We start from the raw sequence: 21,162 nt of genomic DNA on the forward strand, positions 1-21,162 counted from the left end.
CAATAAACATAACAATGATCTGTGCACAAAGAGTTCTTAAGACAATTTTTTCATCAGCTCTGATGACATTCATGGAGATGTGTCAAAGCCAGCTGCTGGTGTTGGTAAATAACCAAAGCAAAGCTTGGGTAGGTCAAATCTGTATTAAGTTCAAAGTTACTACCCATAGAAATTCTCCAGACCTAGGATAACTTCTTTGTTCCCTGGACTATGAAACAATGCTAATTTTCATGGCTGGCTTAAATGTCAAATAAAAACTCAAACATATTTTAGTTGTACCCTAGAGGTCAGTCAAGCATCTCAGAGTAATTTTAGATGAATCAAGGGAGAAACAACATAGCTGGGCTTTAGTAGTTTAATAAAGAAAGAAAGCACACTAGATCCTCTTTCTACTTGCTGATTAAGTCTTTTCCTAATTCTGCTCTACCTGGTTAATTTAAAAATCAATTTATGGTTAATAATTTTCCTTTGTATTATAGGAGAGGGGAAAGAAGACAATATAGATTTCCCCAGGAGCTAATAGTTTGTGCTGAGTTTTAGATATTGGTCACAGCATAAACTGGTTTTCTGCCATACAAGGACACCAAAAAATTCTAAGATTTGTAACGTTATCAGCAGAGACAATGTGCAACTAAGTTGCTATAAAGAATTCTTTCTCCATCTAAAACAATCTGTAATAGTAACTTCATTAATATCTCTCCAGATCTTCTTATTAAGCTCTGTATCAAGGATTTTTTATTTTGATTTTTGTCTTTTGTTTTAATGAATCAATGAGCATGCAATTAACAACACTAATACCTAAAACAATACCCCTGAAAGTAGGGGTGGCATTACGTGGGCTGCAGAGTTCTAGGCCATATCCCTAAGACATAGAAGTATATCCCAGTCTATTGTTATTGCTTTGGCTTTTGAGCAGAAATGAGATTTAGGGAGAATGTGTCCTTAAAGCCACAAATGAATCTTAAGATCAAGAGCTGAAGAGTAACAAGAAAAGTTAAATCTAAAATCTTACCTCAACTATTCTCAACACCAAAGATTTGCAAAACGTCAGTGTATCCTCTCCCTCCTTCACTGTGGGAAAATTATACTCAGAAGAAGGTAGAAATAGCACTGAAAATACAGATTGCTATACACAGATGTAAGAAGGACCTATCAAATTCTGATCAATAAGTAAATTTATTTTATTTCTATAATTTTTTCATTCTCCTTTTTACTTAGCCATTTTTTCTAAGTATTTATTGAGTGTGTTTTATGTTTTTAGCAGTGAGTTAAGTATTTTGAAAAAACTAAAAGAAACATGTAGACTCCCTTCTGAAGCTTAAACTCCATTAAGAAAAAAGAGATATAGGCCCATAAAATTGTTACACAACAGTGCTAGGCAGCCTTGAAGTGAAAAGGGAGAGGGCCCTGGAGGCTTGAGAGCTTGTTGAAGACATTGTAGATGAGATAAGAATTAAACTGGACATTAAAAGACTGATAAAATTGAGTAGGCAGAGAAAGGCATTCCAGGCATCGGTTTGCAGAAATTTCCTTAAGAAAGGAGATATTTCCACCATGAACCTCAAGTACAATCTCATATTCTTAGATATACTAACATTCAGGGATTGGTAGACATACTGTGCTGATTTTGCTTGGTTCATGTGCATTCTAATCAAACATGTTTAATGAATTCTGAATACTGTGAAACAGAAGGATTCATAGGGCACTGCCTCAGAGTGAGAGGAGCCATTGTGCTTTGAAAGGTTTGGTAAAATATTTCTGCACAACACCTGTGTGTTCATATTTAGCCCCTGGTCAACATTTCTAAGTATTGTGAAATATTTTTTTCAAAATTTTGTGTGGTGATATTTAGGAATACTAGAAAGCCTTAGTTTTCTGTTAGAACCGTGTGTTCTGCCTTTTGATCCAAGAGTGGGCAAGAAATTTTAAATGATGGCAGTTCAGTGAGCTCTGCGGATAACTACCTGGTAAATTTAATCTCTTGCCACAAGATAAACTTAGATCTGGAGTCTCTCCTGAGCATTTGGCAACACAACTTAGGTGAGGTCACCCACAGAGCATATTATACTCCTATGTGAACTAGTCTTTCTGCTGAGTTGACTTGGAGTCTTACTATTTCACAGTTTCCTTCCATAGCCTCCCTTTTAAGCTTTCCCGATCACTGTGACCAACCACTGGTCAAGAAACACTATAATAGTGAGTGCATAAAATATAAAACTTAATTCAGCCAAAGAATCATGTATCTTTTATAGATATTTGAGTGTAAATATGTATGTATATGTATAATAGTATATACATATATATATATGTGTATATATATTACAAAAGCATAATTAATATGACTCTTTGAAAGAAGTGATTTATATTTAACTTAAAAGTTTCTAATTTTCAGGACAGAGGGAATCTTAGACACATTATATTGAATACGTAAAACTATTCCCCTTTCTTCAGCTCACCTAATTTTTTATGATATTCTAATATAATGTTCTCCAAACATTACTTTCAGTATATGCATTTTAATAAGGTGTAACCATTTTTATTCTATAGCAACAAGCTTAAGTCCCCCGAAGTAGTGTTCTACTTGCCATTTCTTGGTTATATACATAAAAACGTCTTCAAAAATACCTTGCTTATTCTCTTATTATAAACATGATAAAGTTAAGGGTTATCTTCATAATTAGTACCTTATCTGAGATCTGTATGATACTTTCCCAAAACAACAAGGACAAACTTCTCAAATTAAGCTTATTTTGTGCTTATCATGTGCACATTTGCTTTCTTTTTACTGTTAATGTAGTATGTCAAATATATTTAAAAGCATTCCTAAATAATTTTAAGTCATAATTAATGAATTTCTCCTTTTAATCAGTTTTCAAAGATCATATATTTATGGATAGTCTAATAACAAGTTGTGAAAAATAGCTATCACTGACAGCTAAAATTCTGAAGAGTGCAAGTTAGGTAAGCTGCTGTTTATCAAAAATTTTTGGAGGCTAGGATACTTTGGCAAGCTGGGGAAACTAATTCAGTGTGTCTTACCATATGTGATACATTGACTGATAATACTTGAGAAAGTAGTGCATAATGAAATGCAATTAAGAAGAAGATGATATATAAGAAGATGTAGAAAATGATTACTATGTGACAGGCATCATTCTAAGTGCTTTAGGTCTATTAAATGATTTAATCCTCTCAGGAACTTTATGATGTACTACTACTTTTATCCCCATTTATAGAGGATAAATTCAAGGATGCAGAGGTTAAGAAACTTGTCTAAGGTCACAGCATAATGCTTGATACCTAGGGGACTCTTATTAAATAGTAGAAAAATTGGATGTCAATGTTACATTTTGATCAACAAAATTCAGCTGTACTAATTGCCTACAGACTCTCCATTCTTTGGATGAGAAAATCAATGTACCCAAGATACCTGTAATGTACAAGAACTAAAGGTCTCTGCTTTGGTTGAGCTTTTGGTGAATACACACTTCAAATGATTGAAGTGTGTATTAGTGGATGAGTACACACGCTTAAAAGTCCTCTTGTGTGGAATCCCTCATTCCTTCACAATGGCAGATGAAGTTAAGGCCTTTGTGAGCTAAAGTTGAAATCACAATTCTTGCCTATGAATTATATTAGTTTCCTCAACCAAAAAAGAAAAGAAAAGAAAACCAAAAAGCAGTGTCGAAGGACGAAGAAAGATTGAATAAGGAAGAATGTTACCTTAAGGACTAGCTGACACTTTCAAGCACCTGTTTAAAAGTAAATGAAATTCTAAGAGTAACTTTCTTGGCTTTTCTGGGTGTTTCATTAATAAATCACCAGGACTAGTCTGCCAATGGACAATTCCTGGGAACTTGGGTCAGGGTGCTACAAAGCTCAGAAATTAAAGCAGGCAGTATAATAGCTAAATCAACATTTTCTTCATCAAAATAAATCATTTTAAAATGGCTTCTACCCAAGAGCCATTTCCATGCAAAAGTATATTGGAGTATGTACTTCCACACCCTAATCTGTAAACTCATGGAATGTTAGAACTGCTCCATCCCTAAAATAAGTTTCCTTAAATATCCAATTAAGTGGGTTTTTTAAAGCTATTTCTTATGTTAATAGGCACAGAAGCATTTTTTTCTTCAAATGAATGCTTTATATGGAAGTGCATTGTATAGAAAAGAGAAACCACAGGTCTCCTCTGCTTGAAGCTGACGTGTGGCCAAGCAGTCCTCCCTCTGACCTCTGTCTCCCTTGCCCTTTATAAAGGGATTTCACCAAACTTAAACTCTGAGGACAGCACTTTGAAAATTACAGGCCTACAATCCAGTCCTTTTATTTTATAAATAAATAAACTGAGGCTCAGAGAGGTAAAGTTAGAAGTTAGAGCTTAGACCAGAGTCCAATTTCGTAATTTTCAATCCAAAACCTACTCCACTATAACAAAATAAAGTGGTTGCTTATTTAGGTTAAGTGATGAGGGCTTTTAATCTACCACATAGAATGTTCTGATATAGTCAAAGGTTTTCGTTTTCAGGATGACTAATAAGTAAATCTGTCATTTTCCATCCAGATGTTTTATTTCACCTATGGTGGCTGGTACATTAGTGCAGCCACTTTTATAGGTAGGAAAGATCTAGTCATCCAACTTCTGAGTTAAATCCATTAAAAACTTAAACACAGATTAAGCTAAAAATCCTTGCTGTTGGATATTTTTCAGTTAGATAACTAATAAAAAATAGGAACTGACCTTCAAATAATTGGAAAATCCACTACTCTTTCCCTTTTCCTAGCCCTGACCCACACATATTCTCACCCATTCAATAAACAGTTCACAGAATAGAATGTTCTGCTTAATGAAGTTTTCTGATTCTCAGAAATGAAGAAAGGGACTCTCAATCCTGACCATACATTAATGACTTTTAGAGTAAAACTATAAATACACATTCCTGATCTGGGCCAGACACCCCTGCCCCTCCACCCAGAGATTTTTATTCAGTAGGTTTAAAGGTACATGAATGTTTGAACCTGTATCAATACACAGGAAAACATACATTGAAAAACACCATTCCACAGTGAAGGTGGAAAGGAGGTGGCTTCTCTTCAGCCCTAAGGAGCCTATTCTGCTGCCTCAAAAATGCTGAGCTCCAGTTCCTAAACCATGTTTGAGAGTCCATATGGGTTTACAACCCATTCTTAGAGGTTCGTGCCTATGTATTAACTGCTTATATTAACCAATGTTTGACCCTCAGCCTTGAGAATGCTCATGTTCCTAGTGGTAGATAATCTTTCAAAATATGAGAACTACCCCTGAGTCTCCCATAGCACCCTCAGAACCATAAGCTACCATTCCTGAGGCTTTACTGTAAAACATATCTTAAAACCTTGACCCTCTGTAAATTCTGTTTTAGAAGTTTCACAAGTTTTTCAGAGTCCAGAGCCAGATGGGAAGCCTCAGAACCTAGATACAGATCCAAACCTGTGATGAAAATATCTGCTCCAGTTATATTGAGCCTAGTGCCTTGGATTCCATAGACTTAGCCAGAAGTGATGATTGGAGGCTACTTCTGGGAATAACATAATCCTTAGACACACTCTCTCAGAGTTTGATGTCTCTGAAAGGAATAAAAGGGTGGGAGGAAAGCTGCCTGACTCCCATGTTTTAGTAACACTGGGGTAGAGAACCTTTACTGCATGTTCTAAGAAGTATTGACCACTATCTCTAATATGTGATAGGAATCTGTGGGGGAGAAGCTCAATACAGCATTCAGAAACCTAGGAAGGGAGACAGGTCGGGCACTCTAGTACCAACGACTTTATCACAGAGGCTGAAACCAAGAGAATCAGGCTGACCATGGCCAATGGTACCAGCTGTGCAGAATACTGCAAAGCCACAAAGCAGGAGCCATTTCTGGCTATGGAGAATCATCCCAAGACAGTGAGCACTGCTGACAGGTGAGAAGCCATAGTTGTTTCTTCTCTGGGCCTAAATCTGTGCTTCCATTCTGCGAGCTGGCTTTCACTCCAACTTTCTGAATCACTGTCTTGATAGCATGCCTAACTTGCTCCCCAGCTACAGGGGTAAGAGGCAGCAAACTTGAATGCTTACAAGGTCCAGCCAAGGAGCGTGAATAAGAGATGTGGATTGTTTGGGAGCTGTGCACACTGAAGACGGAGTGCCCTGTTAGTAGGGGACAGCAATGGCTTAGCCCCAGCTATTATTTTCATGTAGGAATGGGGACCAGATTTTCTTCTTGTCCAGGAGAAGCTGAACATCTGGATTTTAAAAATCTGAAATCTCCCACTTTTTAAAACTTAACAACAAAGAAAAAACATTTTTATAAAAATATACACCCCCAGATGATTAAAATGGTAAATTTTATGTTACGTATATTTAATCACAATTTTTAAAAAAAACAATAAAAGCAAAAGAAACAAAAAGCATGTGGGCCAAATAAAAACCACCTATAGTCTAGATTCAGCTGCAGACTCCCCATTTTCAACCTCTGCCCTAGTAATAGGGCATGGTATTGCCCTTCCTTCCATCCCAATCCTTATCTCTCCCCGCCTCTAAAAATGGCTTTATCCCTGGACTCCAGCCTAAGGCCCCAGGACCTGGAATCTGCCAGAAGATTACCCTGTGGGTACGTTTTGGAAGATCTGAAAGCGGCTGACCGTGGATTCTGCCAAACTGTCAAGATACCCTCTTTTCTTTGTTGGAGCATCAAAATCAGTTGTGCATCCAGACTGCTATACCAATGTGCCACCATCCCCCAAGGCTCCCGGGGTTGCCTATGGCTAAGTCTGCTCCCACCTAGTTCTGCCAGGTCCTGTACCCTTCCCATCTCTCCTGTCACACTGCAGGGAATCAGACAACACTGAGTCTGTCCTGAGATGAAATAATAATTACAACTTGTGTTTCCCAGCTTTGTGCTATGTTCTGGCACCCTGCTAAGTGTTTCATATGAAATAACTCACTTTATGATTCCAATAGCCCTGTAAATTAGTAAAATTTCATAAGAAACCCAAGGTCAGAGGGCAACACAATTCATTCAAATTTGCACAGGTATTAAATGGAAGATCTGAGATTCAAACTCAAGACTGAAACCCATCCCTTCTTCACTGCCCTATAGGGAAGATGCAGGCAAAGAAGAGTGAGGGGTATTTCTACACCTCCACGCAGGTGGAAAGGGAGGATATATTTCTTGGCATTTTTATGCAGTTTCACACCACACTTTGACAGTTCACAATATTATCACTTTCCAATTTTACAACTTTCTATATACAGTTACCTGTGGTTCCTAGGTTTGGGAATTTCATGGTCAGCAATATTTCAAAACATATTGGGTAGGCCAAAAAGTTCATTCGGTTTTTTCCGTAAGATGGCTCTAGCAGCACTTGGTTGTCTTTAACTTCATTTGAAACAATTTTGTTAGATTGTATGTAACAGCTGTCCTATCAGCATGCATTAAAAAAAAAACTTATCAAAATTGGTGAATTTTTGTGTAGCCATTTTAATACTGAAGATGGAAGAAAAAAAGCAACATTTTCGGCATATCAGGCTTTATTATTTCAAGAAAGGTAAAAATGCAACCGAAACACACAAAAAGATTTGTGCAGTGTATGGAGAAGGTGCTGTGACTGATCGAATGTGTCAAAAGTGGTTTGCAAAGTTTCGTGCTGGAGATTTCTCGCTGGACAATGCTCCACGGTCAGATAAACCAGTTGAAGTTGATAGTGATCAAATAGAAACAATAATTGAGAACAATCAATGTCATACCACGCTGGAGATAGCCGACATACTCAAAATATCCAAATCAAGCGCTGAAAATCATTTGCACCAGCTTGGTTATGTTAATCACTTTGACGTTTGGGTTCCAAGTAAGTTAAGCGAAAAAAACCTTCTTGACCATATTTCCACATGCAATTCTCTACTGAAACATAATGAAAACGTTCCATTTTTAAAACAAATTGTGACAGGAGATGAAGAGTGGATACTGTACAACAATGTGGAAGGGAAGAGATCGTGGGGCAAGTGAAATGAACCACCACCAACCACACGAAAGGCCGGTCTTCATCCAAAGAAGGTGATGTTGTGTGTATGGTGGGATTGGAAGGGAGTCCTCTGTTATGAGCTCCTTCTGGAAAACCAAACGATTAATTCCAACAAGTACTGCTCCCAATTAGACCAACTAAAAGCGGCACTCCATGAAAAGTATCAAGAATTAGTCAACAGAAAACGCATAATCTTCCATAAGGATAATGCAAGGCCGCATGTTTCTTTGATGACCAGGCGAAAACTGTTACAGCTTGGCTGGGAAGTTCTGATTCATCTGCCACATTCACCAGACATTGCACCTTCGGATTTCCATTTATTTTGGTCTTTACAAAATTCTCTTAATGGAAAAAATTTCAGTTCCCTGGAAGACTGTAAAAGGTACCTGGAACAGTTCTTTGCTCAAAAAGATAAGTTTTGGGAAGATGGAATTATGAAGTTGTCTGAAAAATGGCAGAAGGTAGTGGAACAAAAGGGTGAATACGTTGTTCAATAAAGTTCTTGGTGAAAATGAAAAATGTGTCTTTTATATATATATATTTTTTGGATTTCTATGTAGCGTGTCTTTTATTTTTACTTAAAATACCGAGGGCAATTTTTGGCCCACCCAATATTTTGGGAAAAAATATAAGGTTACCAAACTTCTATTTTGCCAAGTAAGGATATTTCCTAAATCTATCATTTAGCATCATTATCACTTCATTAAATGACAACTACTTTGACACACACACACACACGTGCATGTGCACATACATTAATAGCTTCATGGAACCAGAAACGCTACTTGTCTTCGCCTTCATTTATGGCTGGTGTACAAGCACATGCATAAGTAGTTCCCAGCCTACAGTTGTGTGGTGTTCCAAAAGCTTTCTGGGAAGACCACTGTTTGGAACTTGGAAAACCTTATTCCACGAAACAAAGCAATAACATTAGAAATGATGCCTAGGTTCCCACCTCATAGGGTAAACCTGGAATATCTTGTTTTATTTTGGATATGAGGTAACTGAGGCCCCAGAAGTTTAAGCCATTTCCTTAAATAACACACAAGCTCTTGCAGAGCCAGGATTAGTAGCGAATTATCCTGATAGCTGCTTCAGTTCTTTTTTCATCACCAGAGACAAAAACACTTTAATTTTAACATTATTATAGATACACTATAATGTTTAACGTTATTAGTTAAATAGGCTTGTGGAGGGATAGCTTTGGAAATTTACCAGTTTATAAAAATTGTTCCATGTAAAAAATGCAATCTGTATCACATCTGTGAGATGCAAACATGGCTGTTATCACAGACATGGCCCCTTTTATTCATGCCCCACTTCCCCGAACCACCATGCAAAGAAATATAGTGTGATCCTCAGAGGCGAATCTGCTTCCAATCCCAGGAAAGGGATGAACTTCACTTTTGACTTTGACTTTTCTTATCAGCAGTTTATAAATCTATGTGTCTCTGAGTGTGTCAAGACTCAACAAAAGAGTGAAATTGGGTCGCTTACATGTTACCAGGGAATAGCTATTAGCGTAATCCTTAATTGGAATCCCGTTTACTCTTCTGTTGGCTTAGCATCCTCCCTGTGCTTTAATAAGAGCTGTCACATGAATATATCATTTGAGGCTGGAACCCTTCAGAGAAACTAGAGTGTGCAATCCAACAAACTTGTGAAATTCAAATATATTATCTCTTTCAGAGAGATAGTAATGAATGTATTAAACTAAGGAAATTCTCAGTTCAAGGAACAAATGATTAAAAGTGATCTGAGGTTGTAAGACGACAAATAATGAATTTAATCATGATTGTTTTCTTTTATAATCATTAGCCCAGACTCTCTAGTGATATGATATAGAATATGTATATGTACATATATGATATATGATATGTTAACTATATGATAGGTAACATATATGTTATATATGTATATATGACCATGAAAATTATATATAATGAGTATTATATATATGATGTATCACATATAGTATTATCTATAATATATAGGTAATACTCAGAGAATCTGGGAGATCAATAGCAGGGAAAATGTTTCTAATTTTGAAAAGTGGCATCATACTTGAGAACTTCAATTTTTTTCTCCATTTTCCAAGGCTTGCATTTGACAGTAGCAATCATTTGTCTATTCTCATCTAACTCTGCCTTCAATCTTTCCAATTCCTCTTCATCAATTTCTTCTTCTTCCCTTAAAAAAAAAAAAAAAAAGAAAACCTTTAGTAAAGTTAAGTTTTGCTTGACTTCCAAACTTAAAGAATGCTATCAGATACTCAGACGATCAATGTATAGCAACTTGGCTATATATGGTGTGTGCTGAGATCCACAAGCCTTAGTGCTTGTATCTGAACACTGATGTAGGATTTCTGGAAATATTATAACTTTAAACAATAGTGTTTACATTCTGAAGTACTGAAACCATTTTATGTCCATAGTCTCAAATTCTCAGAACTAGAAAATGTGTGGAAACAGTTACAGATCTATCAATATATTTTCTTCTCTTCTTTGTTCCCCTGTACACCTTCCCTCACCAATTCTACAATTCATTTAAAAACTTTATTTTTCAACAAGGTAGTAAATTAGAGGTGAGCATGTCTTTGAAGTGCCCTTAAAAAATTTGTTAGCCCTGTCTCGAGAGAAAGAGAAAAACTGAAATAGGAAAAAATTTAAAAATCTATTCCTCAAAGGTAACTTAATCTGTTAATTAAACTCAAAACTTCAATTGATAAAATTCAACTTGAAGTATATTTGATAGAAGTGAATCCTTTGAAGAGGGCTTCAAAGGAATTTAGTTTCTTACTGAGCAAATGAGATGTATCTTTTCTCTTCTGTGTTCCTAGTATTGCAAAAATATCAAAGGGTCCAAAACTCAAAGAAAACAAAATCTAAACATGAACAACATGATTTTTAAATTGAGGAATGTAATGCCCTATTGCAGAGATCATTTTTTTGTTTTTTTTTGGTAATAGATTGTTTCAGTTATGAGCTGTTGTTACTTAACTTCAAATTTACCCTCTATACTTAATATTGTGATGCTGTGGCTGTGACTCTGTAGGGTACATTTCTGGTTTGTCAGTTGGCTCATTTTTTGGCTGCCCATAGAAGACACTAAGAAGGGACTTGGTCTTTCCTTTGGTTTCCTGTTTGTTTCCTGTGGTGATGTTTACTCTTTAGTGATGCTTCTTCACCCCAAGAGCTGCAGGGCCTTCCCATAGCTGCAGGTGAAACTAGTTTGCCGACTTTTCCAACACTAGCAGAACCAGCTTCATCATTCTCCCCGTAGACACCAGCACCACTTGAGCATCACCCCCCTCTGCAATAGTTTCAGCTCCGTGGGTCTCTCCTCTATGCTTTTAAGTTTTAATTCCAACCTCTTTCCGTTGTTCCTCCAGCCCCTAGTATGCTATTTGCTTCCTATAGTTGCTGTCACCATGATACTTTGTGTTCTCTTTCAACTTTCCAGTAACCTAGTTAGCAATTATTTATATCTACTAAACAGTCCTCTTATTAAATACTCTCTCTTCAGTTAACTGTTGGAGTTTCTTTCTCCTCACTAGACCCTGACTGACAAAAAAAAGTGTAATCTGACTCAGTGTTAGTCAGAAACATATTTTGTTGTTCACTAAACTCATGACCACACACAGTAGGGCTATGGCAAAAGGTGTTTTTGAAAGTTTCAGCTGAATAATAGGAGGACATACCCATAATTTTACAGCCCACCTTATAAAATGACTTCGTAATCTCCTTTCTTTCCTACCAATCCAGAGTTTTTATTCAGGTCATGATTACTGAAACAAAAATTTAAATTAACCCTCTAAAATACACTTGTCATTGATAGTTTGGTTTTTTTTGACCGATGCAGACATTTTGTTTAGAATAGTAATCCTGGTTCAAGAGAACTATGGAAATACCCTCCACTAAGATACAACTCTGATTGCCATTAGGTTGTTTCTATTTTAATTATTTGATGTTTATTATATAAAATCCTATGGTGCTGTACAACCATAATAAAATACTCACAAAGAATGAAAGAATGATCTATTTGATGTTTGGATTTACCATGTAACTAAAGCTTATTTCTCTACATTTCTCTACATTCCTAACATTAATTATGTAGTTTCCTGCTATCTTAAACCCAGTACTTTGTATGTTTAACATATTCAAATTCTATGATTACTTCAAAAATGATATGAAATGTCTTCAATACCCTTTTCTGATTATCCCTATGAGAATACTTTTCTCTAAGACTCTAAATCACTTTGTACTTCTCTGGCACATTTATACAGTCTTATTTCATAATAATTTGTGTCTAAGTGGCCTCTCCCTTACTATATTATGAATTTCTAGAGAATGCAGGCAATTGCATATTCATATCCATATCTTCCAAAGAAATTAGCAAATTATCTTCCACAGAAGTGGAGCTGGATAAATATTTATTGAATAAATGTTTATGTACAGAGTTTTTCTGGATGACAGGATTACCATCAAATATACTAAAATATAACAATGTCTTCCAAGATTAGAATGTTATGGAAAGACATTTATTCCTACACTAAATGATCTTAGACTGGTATATTTTTAAAGTCTTTGTTGTTAATTGTTGATTGTTCCAGGAAGATCATGCTGTGCTACAAGGTATAGTTGTTGTCAGCTAAGTTACCTTCAAATATGCAGGTAATTAAAATATTACCTTTTTTGCATAATTAAAATATAATAATGCATAATTAAAACACGGTATTACAGGGAAACTGCTTTTCTAGGAACCACTCAAAGAAAGTGCTAATCATATTAAAAGGGCATAGCACTGACATGCTTTATCTTCTAAAATTTAGGGCTAATCTGTGTAAGAATGGTTTTCTATCTTAGGTTTGATTTATTTAAACAACAGTTGTTAGGAAAAAGGAGGTATAACGTGCTGAATTTCTCAGTGCTATGAACATATTACTTATTCACTTAAAACTGGGTCAAGAAAAGCCTGTAATATTATTAGAAATACTCCAAAATGCCAAACGAGGCAGTGTTTTTTAACCATCTCCAAAGACAGTTAACATTACAACCTTGGATTTAGTTGGTTTCAAATGTTTTGTCAGTGCAAGGGAAATTTCCTAAGGTGTTTCAATTGAACATTTAAATAAAAGAAGATCAGGAATTAATTAACCTAAATAAATGTGCCCTGATTTGCCTTCTAATCTTTCTCAAAATATATTTGCTAATATATTTTCTTTAAAAAAAAAAAAAAGTGCTTATCTTCAAAATGAACAATAGAAAGTGGATCCTGAAATAGAGATCAGAACTGTCAATCATCACAAATAATTTATGACACTATTTAGAATAGTTGTACAAATTGTGGCAGTAATAATATAATTTGCAAAACCTATGGAGACAAAATTCATTTTAGTCAAGTTTGGCTCTGTGGAGAAGTGGGGAGGGAGGGAGCCAGGGGTGCTTCTGGCTTCTCAGAATCAGGATGAGAGTAGGATCAGCTAAGGACAGACACTTTCACAGGGACAAGATTGCCCCAAGTAACAGGGGCCAAGACCCAGTTGATTCATATGGTCCTATTTCTAGAGGTTGAGCACTGACATGAGGGCCTTGAACAGACCAGGAGAGCAGAGGAATTCCCACCCAAGTCATCTTTTAAAAAGGACATCTCTGAGGCACAAGTGGAGAGGAAAGGCAAATTGTGGAACACAACCTATATCATGCATATGTCTATTGGTGATGTTTTCTCAATGAAATACCACTGTCAGAAAGCATAAGCTTTGCTAGTAGGAAATATTAGTACATAATAATAGCAATAACAATCACAATAAGACATGGAACTTAAAAGGGTGTTTTGTTTTTGAAAAGAACAAAGCATAAAAATACTTGAAAAGACGATAGACATAAAAAATGCCAGAGTCAAAACGTAAAGCAGGTGATGTCTTAGTATTCAAAGAGAAGAAAGAGGAGGAACTTGGGGAGGAGAAGGAGAAAAAGGAAGAAGAGAAAGAAGAGGAAGAGAGAGATTTAAAAACTCAAATCAACAAAAATATAATGAAGAAATGGGTAGGGTTACTCTTATTTTAAAAGGAACCATTGTCTATTAATGCTAAGCTTCTCTACCTGACAAAATGTTCACATAGTTGTATTCAATTACAATTACTTATGAAGAGGAAAATAATAGCTTGTTATTGAATACTGCAATGTGTCATCTTGGGAGGCTCTCTTGGAAAGTTCCTCACCATTTAAAGTCCTAGGACTGTCTCAGAGGAGATCCCATCACCTCATGGTGATTCCCATGCCCCACCTGGGGTGGCAGAGGAGCTATTCTCTTAAATCCTTTCCAAGGGGTCTAGGTTTTCTATTAGTAAATGTGTTTTACATGCACACTTTTCCTGCTTGCCTGCCATCTGCAATTTTCCAGAAAGCAAAGACCACAAAATTATTTTCTTGGATTTTTCCTAAACAGCATTTAATATATTATTCTACACAAAGACAGCACTCAGAAAAACGTTGGCCTGGTAGAACTGAAAGACACAGGATTATATTAAAAAGGAAATGACAATCCCAATCCTCTGTAAAGGAACAGATAGTTAATATTTTAGACTTTGGAAGCTATATACAGCTCTGTCCCATATTCCTCTTTGGTTTTTTTTAAATTACAGTTTTATTAAAACTGTAAGAACCATTCTTAGCCCTTGGGTTGGAATTAACCATAGTTGACCAACCCCTGCTCTGTAAGATAAGTGATTTGGGTTCATTGTTTAGGAGTTTTTCACTTAACTTCAGTAACGATGCCCTTAACTAATGGGATAACTTTAAAATATTTAAATTAACTAAATATGTTAATGACCTATGACAATTTAGATCTCTCATAAGGGAATTTCTCATAAGTCCATTCTTAATATATATTCATTTTAAAATTCTATTTTAATATCAAAATACATTTAACTAACTGGAGTAAAATGGCAGATTAAGCCTGTTTTTCTGAAAGTAGTTTTAATTACCAATTTTAAGGCCAGGGAGTGCCTAAAGGGAGTGGTCTTCTTTCAGCATCAGGCACTTCTGAATGAGAAGCAATTTCAGATAAGAACTAACTTACGCTCCTCTCCTCAACCTCTTCCTTCTCTCTTTTTCTCTGGCCTTCCTCGTTTCTTCATCCTCTGGTTCAGGTTCTGGGTCATCTTCATTGATAACATCTCTGGTCCGTTTCCTCTTCGGTCTCATGCTCTCTCTTCGAGGTAGTTTGTCTTCCTCCTCCTCCTCCTCTTCACCTAAACACAGCAGTTAATGCTTCAGTGAGCAGTATCAGAAAAGTGTTCTCCCGCTACCAAATGTATTCTTACTTTTTAATTATCATTGTCACACATCTGAGACCATAATCCAGCAATTCGCCATATCAAGATAAGATGCACCATGCCATATATATTTCATAGCCTGCCATTTAATTACATTTATCTAGGGACTTCCCTGGTGGCACAGTGGTTGAGAGTCCGCCTGTCAACGCAGGGGACACAGGTTCGAGCCCTGGTCCAGGAAGATCCCACATACCGCAGAGCAACTAAGCCCTTGCACCACAACTACCGAGCCTGTGCTCTAGAGCCCGCGAGCCACAACAACTGAGCCCGCATGCCACAACTACTGAAGCCCGTGTGCCTAGAGCCCATGCTCTGCAACAAAGAGAAGCCACCAAAACGAGAAGCCTGTGCACCTCAACGAAGAGTAGCCCCCACTCACCGCAACTAGAGAAAGCCCGCAACGAAGACCCAACACAGCCAATAAATAAATAAATAAATTTAAAATAAATAAATACAGTTATCTAAATTCTCATTTCTTGTGGTTTATCTACTCATATGTCAGTGTCGATCCCCAAATTCTAACAATGCTTAGAATTCCAGCCTTCATTTACTTGGGTAACTAGATGAGTTGGAGTTTAATATCACACCATGATCTCTCAGACCAAGTTTGTAGGTTACCAATTCAACACATAAGGGTTGAATGTTTAACCACTATGTGCTAATACTACTTCTATCTCAGAACAAAGAATAAGAATGACAAGGAAATGCTACAAACCAGAATAATTTTGAAGAAATTAATGTATGTCTTGACATTCCTCCTAATTCAAATTATTCTCATTCTTTTTTTTTTTTTTTACTTTTTAAAAAAAATTGAAATATAGTTGATTTACAATACTGTGTTAGTTTCAGGTATACAGCAAGTGATTCAATTATACATACATATATATACTTTTCAGATTATTTCCCTTTATAGGTTTTTACAAGATATTGAATACAGTTCCCTGTGTTACACAGTAAATCCTTGTTGCTTACCTATTTTATGTAAAATTATTCTCATTCTTGACTTCAAATATTTCTTCTTATGCCTAAATATTTCTTTCTCTTTCTTAAATGAAATTGATAGTAAATACCTTTGCTTGATCATTTTATCTTTTTGATTAGAAATAGATATAAATAACTTGTAAATTTAATACAAAACTGAGAGAAATGACATTATTTTATTTTATTCATCAACTAACAATTAATGCCTCATATGTCCATAACTTCTTCAGAAGCTTCCAGGTAAAAAGTAGAGGGAGAATTCAGTTCCTTCCTTCACTGTTTATGACATACATCCTACTTCACTTTCACTTTTGTTTTTTAACTTCTGATATTTAGAGTCAACTTCTGATGTTTATTACAAAAAAACAAATATTACTCATAATTATCACTATCTTCTTAAATAGAAGCTACTTAGGGAAAAATTTGTGCTTTAATGGAAAACTATGAATTGTCTGCACCATACTCTTCTGTGTTACCTGATTCTGATTCTATGGAAGCTATTTTGTAACTTTGTAAGTTACGGATAACTAGATAGCAATGCAAAATAGTTCTTGTCTGTAGACAAGCAAGTGAACTCTGTTCAATGCAGAGACAACCTTCCACCACCGAAAAAGAAAAGAAAAAATCCCCAAAACAGTCATGCCTTATTTGCACAATCATTTCAATATTCCTGATCTATAAATATATCTGTTCTTTGAATTTTCCTTTTACTGGTAACTGCTATAAATGCCTCACCAGATTCCTCATTTATTAGTTAAACGTTTTCATTTTTACATATGTGTGTGTCATTATTTTATCTTTTAAAATCTTTTTGTTATTTTTTGTTATCTTTTTAACATTACTTATCAAAATTTTTTATTGATATTTTAAATCTAAGATCTAAATATTACCATTATTACTAAAGTTTGACTAACAGGAGAGTAACTTTTCTAACCGGGTTCGGAAAACTATATTTTGTCATCAAAACCAAGAATGAATTTCCATTTGTTAACTACTGTGGCAAATGTTGTATGTTATTTGAACCCCACTCTGGCATTCTGAAAATTTACCCAGCCTTTATTATTCATTTTAGTCACTAATTATAGAAAGAACAGAGCCTCATAGGAACTGAGAAACAATTTTACCCGCAAATAGCTCGAAAACTCTAGCAGCCACTTACTACCCTGCATTTTAGTATATTTCATATTAAGGCTAAACTATTAAGCTTGCAGAGTTTGACCATGGATGAAAAGTGTATTACTATATTTATATTTTAGCACTTAGGATAAAAAGGCTATATTTAGTGCTTTAACTAGTTTCCAAATATTCAAATTCTTAAAAAAGGTATGTTTTACAGTTGCCTACTAAATGTGGATTTGCATACATTACCTTTTGGAATGGGCTTGATTCAGTTTTGAAGGGTAGCAAAATATACCACGTCAAAAAGGCATTCTGAATATACCACCCCAAAATATGCCACTTTGGTGTATTGACTATTTTGAGCTGTAGCACTTGAAAAACAGCAAATGCAGGAAGACACTTTCTCTGAACTTCTCTTATCTGCTTAAAGACAGAGTCTCCAAAAGGAGCTCAACTGTCATAAATCCCCTCCCCAGAAGTTTCATCCCCAAAGAAGATTGACTATTATCACAGGAGAGGAGACTATAGGTCAACACCACATGCAGACACACTTTATCATAAACTATCATACTTCCCATCTATTCTCCTTAAACTTATTTATTCTCTCCCAAGAGACCTACATGCCCCTCCCTTTTCCCTCTTTAGATGGTGTTCAAATCTAAATTTTAAGCCACCTCACAGTTACTCATTTTTCCTGGATATCTCCCATGTATACATGAGGTGTATGTGTTAATAAACTTCTGGTTTGTTTTGGTTTTTTTCTTGTTAAACTGTCTTATATTATAGGGGTATCAGCTAAGAACTCAGGAGGGTAGAGGAAAAATTACTTTTCCTCCCCGACAGTAGTCAAGTCATAGCATCTAGGATCTATGTGAGACTCTGGGCTGTTTTCATGTAAAATGGACCAAATTAATGAAAACAACTGTCATCATGAATATTCACTGGCTGTCATGTTGGGCTCAGGTTTTTAAATGACAGTGTTGATGTATTCTCTAATTGAACTCTTCTTGAGATGCTGCTCTTTCAGTTTTGGTAAACTCAACACTTTTGCTCATATAATGATCTTTCTCTGTTCCAGTCCATGAGGGGTCTGCATGCCTGGAAAGGGGTCACAGCTCTTGAGCTGAACCTACTCAAAGTAAAAACAACAGAGCAATTCCGACAAAATACCCATGAATTCAGTACAAAAGAACAGGTTTTTTCATTTTTATTGAACCACCTGATCAGTTCAGTCAAAAAGGTCAATCTGTTATATTGTAATAGATTCAGCCTTAGAGAAAAGCTTTTAGGACAAAGATTTTCAAGGGGGAAAATAGTAAAGAAATAAAAAAGCAAATTTTTTCTGAACTACCATCTACTTAATCATGAGTAAATTATAAATTGGGTGGAATGTGTGTGTGCCAATTGAATGGAATCTCGAGTAGAGATTCTGTTTGATGGACTTGATCTCTTTTGTGAGACCGTCAAAAGTCATCCACACATGCTCCTCTGCTTGCATATGGTAGCATATTCCCACAGGATAAGAGGATGAATCCCCTGAATTCGCTGCTATTCCACAGGAAACATATCCCAAGTGGGTATATGTCCATCCCCACTTACTTGAACTTTCCTCAGTATCATCTTCTTTTTCCTCCACTTGGATTTGCACTGTTGAAGAAAGAAAAAATATAGCAATTCTTTAAATGATGGCACAATTGTTAATAACTGGTTTTTACTGTTATTATTTTCATTGTAAAGTTTTTAGTGCAGTTAATAAATTTTTTCAATAAACTTGTCAAAATAAGCATTGTTTATTAAAGATATACAGCTACAATATACAGTGCTGTGCAAGGACTTCTCTGCTTCATCGTCTTCAACGATTTGCAAAACATATCAATCATAAACCTGTCAACTCAATTCAAAATAACTTCAACCAAAGTAAATTCTGTACTGCAATAAGCAGACTTAGGGTGTGTTGGGTCATTTCATTCTATGGTAAAAGGAATTGTTGGCAAAGCTATATCCACATGCACAAACCACTTGGTTATTATAAATAAATAAAGTTATTAAAATAGACAATATTTCATTATGACCAGGTACCCAGTGTCAAAGAATCTTTCAAAAATGCTTAAAACCTGATATTTCCTATTTCAATTATTTCTATAGGTATTATATGCAGACAGCTTAAATTTTCCCATATATGATTTACCTTGACTATGTGGAGACAGGTGATTCTACAGTTCTTTCCAAGACAAAGAACACTTCTTCTGTCTATTCCTCACCTCATCCTCAGCATCTTGTTTTTAGATTTGCTCCATTTTTATAAAGGCATATAAAGGTTTTATAAAATTTTGATGGTACAGTAATATAGGAAAATATATTAATTGGCAGATTTTTTCCCCTTGGTCAACTACTGTACATTCATCACAGGTTGAGTCAGCCAGAGACAAAGATCTGCAAATTGCCATGGTAAAAATTACAGTAGACTATTTCTTTAAACCATGAGTCTAGTAACTCATTTAAAATATTAATTTACATATTTTTATTTAAGGTGGATGGGCATAAGTCCAAAAAAGCAAAGATAACAAACGATGTTGCTGTGAACAGAGGAAAAAACCTCTGGTTTTGTTTCTGCTCAGCACTGTCAAAGGTTATTATTCAGAACTTGACAGGCATATTGAAAAGGCAGCACATTCAGAGTTTAAATTCCATTCACAAAGAAGATTATTGTAAAAGCACTTTTTGCCTTTAAACAGCATCTGCGTAAAAATTTTTAGGATATGCAAAAATGTTATCACTCAACATCAGCCATAGAATATGAAAATAAGTGTTCTTTTGTTCGGAGTGGACATATGCCTTCTGTCACCGGTTGTAACTGGATCTGCACAGGACAAAGGTCTTTATGTCACTACTGAGAGTTCGCAATAGTGAAGGCAGACACTTCTCAGAAGATATTTTACATTCAACAATAGGCCATGGTCTTTATTTGCAATTAATGCTGCCACCAAGTTTCTTAAGCCAAAGAAGAATTCACTTAGGAAGGCATCTTAATGATATAAGATTAGCCTTAGAGCAAGGTCTGATCAGCGTGCATAATGTAGAAACAGCTGAGGACAAATAGCAAAGTCTGACACACAGCCTCTTTTGCACCATGCATAGCCAAAGCAAAAATTCACATAAAATGCTATAATGATTTGTAATAATCAACTCACTAGACATGATTAAATAAAGTTAAATAATGAAATGGAGGAAAATACTAAACAAATAGAAATATAAGCAAATCTTTAGGAAGGATCATATATTAAACAAAAGCAGCAGAATGAAATGTCCCAAGCCAAGGAGATGAGCAAGAAATCAATTTCCTCTGACAACCAGGGGAGAGAAAAAGCAGGGCTGGAGTCATAGGTCATCTTTTCAGGCACAGGAAGGATAGTTATAAATGGCCATTAAATAAAACCTAAAAATCCATAAGGGGAGATAGCCCTGTGGTTGCAAGTAAAGAAGGAAAAAGAGCTATGGTTTCTGAGTGATGTAATGGAGAGTATTGCAGAAATAGCCCCTTCACTCCTCTTCAGGTGACCTTCCAACAGGGATACTCATCTGTGCATTATCATCTGCACATTTTCAGTAGGTGCCTTCTTTATTCAACAGCATTCCTTTTGTCTGGCAGCTGAGTCAGGGGCCATGGAACAGTTGTT

General features: G+C 35.7%; 1 protein-coding gene across 1 annotated transcript in view; it reads right to left on the minus strand.

Moving 5' to 3' along the window:
* Nucleotides 1-21,162, minus strand: part of TMC1 (transmembrane channel like 1) — a 387,946-nt gene that overhangs the window by 82,477 nt on the left and 284,307 nt on the right. Inside the window, exons 6-8 of the mRNA XM_061200342.1 lie at nucleotides 19,085-19,132; nucleotides 15,130-15,301; nucleotides 10,111-10,236 (exon numbers count right to left, since the gene is read on the minus strand). Of these exons, the coding sequence (XP_061056325.1) occupies nucleotides 10,111-10,236; nucleotides 15,130-15,301; nucleotides 19,085-19,132 (346 nt within the window). The remainder of the gene's footprint in view (nucleotides 1-10,110; nucleotides 10,237-15,129; nucleotides 15,302-19,084; nucleotides 19,133-21,162) is intronic.

Source organism: Eubalaena glacialis, chromosome 9 (assembly GCF_028564815.1).
Source record: "Eubalaena glacialis isolate mEubGla1 chromosome 9, mEubGla1.1.hap2.+ XY, whole genome shotgun sequence".
Taxonomy (NCBI): domain Eukaryota; kingdom Metazoa; phylum Chordata; class Mammalia; order Artiodactyla; family Balaenidae; genus Eubalaena; species Eubalaena glacialis.